Genomic DNA, 5,984 nt, shown 5'->3' with positions numbered 1-5,984 from the left:
GAAGGAAGAAAGAAAGAAAGAAAGAAAGAAAGAAAGAAAGAAAGAAAGAAAGAAAGAAAGAAAGAAAGAAAGAAAGAAAGAAAGAAAAGAGAGAAAGAGAGAGATTGAAAACTAAGCAGTTTAATGAATAATTTTTAAAATACAGAAAAAAAAAACTATAGAGATTTAACAATTTTACTAAAACAACACATCTCTACAACCCCTGTTTAGCTGTTCTTATGTTTTTCCAGGTACTTTTTTTCTGTTATTTTATTTATTTACATCTCAAATGTTATCCCCATTCCCAGTTTCCCCTCCACAAGCCCCCTATCCCTTCCTCCCTCATCTTGCCTTTATGAGGGTGCTCCTCCCCACCCCACCCCCACTCCTGCCTCAGCAGCCTAATGTTCCCCTATCCTGGGTCATCAAGCTTCCACTGGACCAAGGGGCTCCCCTCCCAGTGGTGCCCGACAAGGCCATCCTGCTACATATCCAGCTGGAGCCATGGGTACCCCCTCTGTACTCTTTAGTTGATGATTTAGTCCCTGGGAGCTTTGGAGGTCTGGTTGGTTGATACTGTTGTTCTTCCTATGAGGTTGCAAACCCCTTCAGCTCCTACAGTCCTTGCCCTAACTTCCCCACTCGGGTACATGCACTTAGTCCAATGTATGGCTGTGTATATTCGCATCTGTATTGGTCAAGAATTGGCAGAGCCTCTCAGGAGACAGCTGTATCAGGCTCCTGTTAGCAAGCATTTCGTGGCATCTGCAAGAGTGTCTGGGTTTGGTGTCTACGTATGGATGATCCCCAGGTGGGGCATCCCAGTCTCGGGATGGCCCTTCCTTCAGTCTCTGTTCCACTCTTTGCCCCTGTATTTCCTTTAGACAGGAACAATTCTGGGTTAAAATTTTGGAGATGGGTGGGTAGCCCCATCCCTCAACTGGGAGGCCATGCCTAACCTCTGGATATGGTCTTGACAGGTTCTCCCTCCCCTTTGTGGGGGTATTTCAGCTAATGTCATCCCTGTGGGGTCCTGGGAGGCTCATGCTTTCCTGGCCTCTGGGACTCTCTCTTTGCTACCCCCCTCAGTTCCCATCCCCCACTGCTACACACCTCTTCTTTTTATAACTGCACCACTGCTGCCCCAGGAGACAAACTCTTCCAGTTTCTCAGAAAGAATCTTACACGGGAGGACAGCATGAAAATCTGACGAAAATATTGTCATCCCTCCAAACAAGACACATTCCTCCCCGGCTGTCCGAGCGCCTGTGAGGTGCAGGCCTTGACAGTTCCAGCAACAGATTGGCCAAGACATAGGAGCCAGCCCAGCCAGAGCAGCCTGGACTCGTGGGCAATGAGAGCCCAAGAGAGGTAGCATAGAGGAAGGGGGCAGCAATCAAGAAAGGCCACTCTAAGCGATCGCAGAGGAGACTGATACCCCTGTTCACGCTTTGCTTTGATTGATTTTGTTGGCTTGGTTTGGTTTGGCTTTTGAGATAGGACTCTCTATGGGGCCTAGGGTGGCCCTGAACCCACTATTTAGCCCAGGCTAGCCTCAATGCCATGATCCTCCTGCCTGAGCATCCTTAGTGCTGAGATCACAGGCACGTGCCACCACACCCAGCGTTTGTTCCACGGTATCCTCTTATTCCTCTGGGCTGGCCTTCCCCACCAACACACACACACACACACACACACACACACACACACACTCACAGAGAGAGAGAGAGAGAGACAGAGACAGAGACAGAGACATACACATGCAACCACATGCACACTCACTGACCAGAGCTGGTAACTCCTCAATGTTAGGAAGGGCTATTTCATAGTGGTCTGGGAATATAACAAGTTTGGCTTCGTCTTCATATTCGTAATCGTCACTATTTAAATCGTCATCCATATCTAGATCTGAGGAGAGAATAAAAACAAAGAAAAGAAGTAAGAAAAAGGTGGCCCATGCTGAGGCAGCCCTCACAGGGAATCCACAGGGCTAAAACACCCAGGACAGGGTCCAACCTGACAGGACTGGCCATCCTCCTACCCCACACCGGGAGAAACGGGCCCTGCCCGCTTTCCTGAGAGGCAGGTGTGTTTATAAATGACTGAGTCACATCATGAAGTTTCACAGGGTGTACATATCTGCTGCAAACTGAATTCAGAGGTTTTAAAGGAACAGATGTTTACGCTATGAGCATAAGGCCATAATCTCACCCAATCAAAGGAAACAAGGGTGTGTGTGTGTGTGTGTGTGTGTGTGTGTGTGTGGCCAAAGGTCAAATCTCGGTATCATTCCTCAGGAGACCTCGCCTTGTATTTTGAGACAGGGTCTCTCACTGGCATGGAGCTCAGTGGTTCAGTGAGCTGGCTGGTCACTGAGCCCTAGAAATCTGCCTGTCTTGGCCTTCTTGGTGCTGGGATTACACGCATGCATCACCACATCCATTTTGTGAGGTCTGTGGATCAATTCAGGTCCCCATGCTTGCATAGCAAGCACATTACTAAGAGCTGCTTCTTCTACCCAAAAGCACATGAGTTTGAGAGTGGGTAAGGCTGGCTTTAACGCTTGTTCGTTCATTTAATACAACTTTAAACAAGTCACAAACTCTACCCCACGCACTGCCCTCATGCCCAGCATAGAGAAGCTAGCACCCCCCTTACACAGGAAAGAAATCAGACCCGTTAGAAAAGAGACCAAACACAATGTAAGTCTCCAATAAACAGAAGCAGTTACTTAGAAACCCAGCCTTCTCCCTGACCACGTCTTCCTTCTCTCTGCGGTCCACGTCTCTAACAGCGGTTGGAATTTCATAAGCCAGAAGGAACCCATCATCTGAGCAGGCCTGTGATCCCAGAGAATTCTCCATAAATAAAACATGTCTCTCCAGCCCACCCCGCCAGGCACCCTCTGTGCTTGGCTCATCTCTGGTGAAGGTTAGCTGAGAGCTCAAGGAAAAGTATGGTCATAATATTTCCATGGGTGGCTCAGCCTTGCCCTCACAAGGGGTGCCAGTGTCCCAGGTCATGTTTGTGTGTTTATATGTTTGGGACTATGGTGATGAAGATGGTCACATGATGTTGCAGTCACATACAAAGCCACACAGACCCATGGACTCTGGAAAGTTCCTGGGCTACATGTACTACAGCAGGAACTTGAGAACCAATGATCTAAATTCTATCATCACCTTTAACAAAATGCTGGTCCACTTCCATGTGCAACTCGGCTTTCCACTCTCAAAAGCAGGACCTCTTTTAGTTAAAAAATAAAAATAAAAAATACAGCAAAAATATAAGCCAAACATAATAAAGGACTCTAAAATCCTAAGAATCAGAAAGACCAAAATAAAGATGCCAGTGCTACAAAGGGCTAACAAGAAAGGGCAGTTTCAAAGAAGAGTCTAGAAGTTTAAGAAACAACTCAAGAAGCTTACAGAGAATAATTCAAACAAAAAAGACATTTAGGTGTGTCACAAAAAAAAAAAAAAAAAATTGAGGCTCCACCATCTATAACAAAAGTTACAACTAAATGTTCAGTGAGAAAGATGAACATTTCAATACCACAGCAGAAGGGTAGACCAGACAGGTTTGCTCTGTATAACAATGAGAATACATACCAAGGGACCCCCGAGGCAAAGGCAGCTTTGTGTTAATCCCATGCACAAATACTGGAAGGAAGGGGATGAAACCGAGGGAATGGCAGTTGCAAATGAGTTGCTCCCACTCCACGTTCCTTAATTATTAATGTATTATGCACATAGATGTTGTAAGGAACAGAGTATAAATCTCACGCTCTTGTGAATGAACTCCATACACAGCAGATACTACCAATTTCTTGTCTATAGAAAACATATTCACTTAATGCTTCCTCAAATATTACCTAGCCTGAATAAATACAGTGAAGGAAAAAAGCCCACCCTGGTCTTTACTAAGAGTGTAACTCTGGGTGAGTTACCTACTGGACAGCTGAAGAACGAGGTCTACAGGGACCTGGAGTTGCATCCAGGATGCTCTAGAGTCTGAGCCATGGTAGGTGACCGCCAACTCTGCTACCCTCCTCACGGTCTTCTCCCAATTCCTAATGAGTAACACAAGGCGCCAACGCACACACACCAGGGCTGGTCCAGCTCTGAAGCAAGGCTGAAATGAGTTTCAGAAAGACCATGCCATGCAGGGCTCTTCTACAAGGCATCTGAGTGTGGAGAAGATGGGATTTCATACGCTTCAGTGCAGCTCAGACAAAGGGAACAAGTCTTATCTGCTTCCGGCGTCCCTGGCCCCACGTATTAACACCCTGGAGTCTCTTTAACAGACAGCCATGTTCTGTGTAGTATATGCTGTCAGAGGCATCAGGACACCAATACTATCCTGTGCTCAACAAGCAAAAACTTCAAAAGGGGGGTGTTACTGTTGTACAGGTAACCAACCATACCTAAGATTAGAGTCCACTCCACAGGAGGGAATCCAAGCCTAGTCCCTATAAACTTCGTTTAAAATGTGTGTGTGTGTGTGTGTGTGTGTGTGTGTGTGTGCGCACACACAAATATTTGGTTCAAAGATCATAGGCCACACAGATGAACTGAATATCATGACACAGATTTAAGCTGCCTACTAAATACTTATGTTTATGCCGATAGAAAAACTCAATTCTCAGCCTTAGTCAAGGAAACGTCTCCAGTGAATGGTGGAGATGCAGAGACGCATGGCTTCACAGGGTAATGAAAATAAGTGACAAAAGATGGCTCGGCCCTATACGAAGCATTTAAACCACATTCACCAAGCCTCGGGGAACACTGCAGCAGCAAAAAGACAGAAGAGCTATGACCTGCCATTCGCTGGTCGTGCCACGGCCATCACAAGCACACACTCACAGCAGCCGACCATGCTTGCACCAGGTCTGCACTAGAACGGCATCCACCAGCGGTCCTGTGAGTTTCAGAGCTCTGGACCGCTGGGGGGGGGGGAGGGGGCAGCAACAAGGCCTCAGAGGCTGCCTTCTCATTCATTTTTCAAACGATTACTTGACAATGACCTTTGCAATCAAACTCATTGCTAGAAAAATAAAAGCTCAAAAATCTTTCAACGTCAAGGTTGAAAGCAAAGAAATTAGCTAACTCCTTCATGCAACCAAAGAAAATACAGAGGGTGATGGTGAGGATGAGGATGATGGTGGTTATGGTGGTGATGATGATGGTGGTGATGGTGATGATGATGATAATGATGATTATCATTAGTATCATTATTACTATTATTTAAAAAGCTGAACCTAGTGGTATACACCAGTAATCCTAACACTTGGGTGATGGAGGCAGTAGAATTACAAGTTCCTGGTCAACCTCTACTCTAGTGAGTTCGAGGGCACCCTAGGCTACCCAAGATCCTGTCTCCAAAACCTGAAACAACAGTAACAACAAGGTCAGATTATTTAATGATTTCTACCTCTACAAAGACAGCACTGAGGTCCTCTGACTGGCAAGAGGTCACATTCTAGATGACAGTGGGAAGTACTGGGACACCAACCATGCAAGCACTGTAATGCGCTTGACCGTCTCCGCCCAGGAGCTCCCTTTAGGCTATTTTACAGAGCTTGGCTGTTCGCACAGTTGGTTGGTGAGAGTTGAGGTTCAGGGTTAGCTGTGCAATGGGAAAGGTTACCAGGGAAGAAAAGCTACTCCAGGTGACGCTCCTCCAGGGAACCACAAGCTGGGGACCAGGAGAGAAGACACAGCCCGGGACAGCACATGGTACTGAGGACCAAGCCAGGAAGCAAACCCAGCTCCAAGGTTGTTTCAATGACTTCACTTGTCAAATGATTCATCTGCCTTTTGTATGTGGTGTATGCCTGTCTGTGTGTGCACATACACACATACATGCTTGCACATGCAAGTTGAAGGTCAGAGGTTAACATCAAGTGTCTTTCTTGATTACTCTCAACTTTTTTTCTTTTTCTTTCTTTCTTTCTTTCTTTCTTTCTTTTTTTTTTTTTTTTTTTTTTTTAGACAGGAGCAATT

At 46.0% G+C, this 5,984-nt stretch overlaps 1 protein-coding gene across 1 annotated transcript in view; it reads right to left on the bottom strand.

Moving 5' to 3' along the window:
* Usp13 (ubiquitin specific peptidase 13) overlaps nucleotides 1-5,984 on the bottom strand; it is a 105,147-nt gene that overhangs the window by 66,459 nt on the left and 32,704 nt on the right. Inside the window, exon 4 of the mRNA XM_021196023.2 lies at nucleotides 1,766-1,887. Coding sequence (XP_021051682.1) covers nucleotides 1,766-1,887 — 122 coding nt within the window. The remainder of the gene's footprint in view (nucleotides 1-1,765; nucleotides 1,888-5,984) is intronic.

Source organism: Mus pahari, chromosome 4, assembly GCF_900095145.1.
Source record: "Mus pahari chromosome 4, PAHARI_EIJ_v1.1, whole genome shotgun sequence".
NCBI lineage: Eukaryota > Metazoa > Chordata > Mammalia > Rodentia > Muridae > Mus > Mus pahari.
The sequence above is the reverse complement of the archived record's forward strand: the minus strand, read 5'-3'. Positions and strand labels throughout refer to the sequence as shown.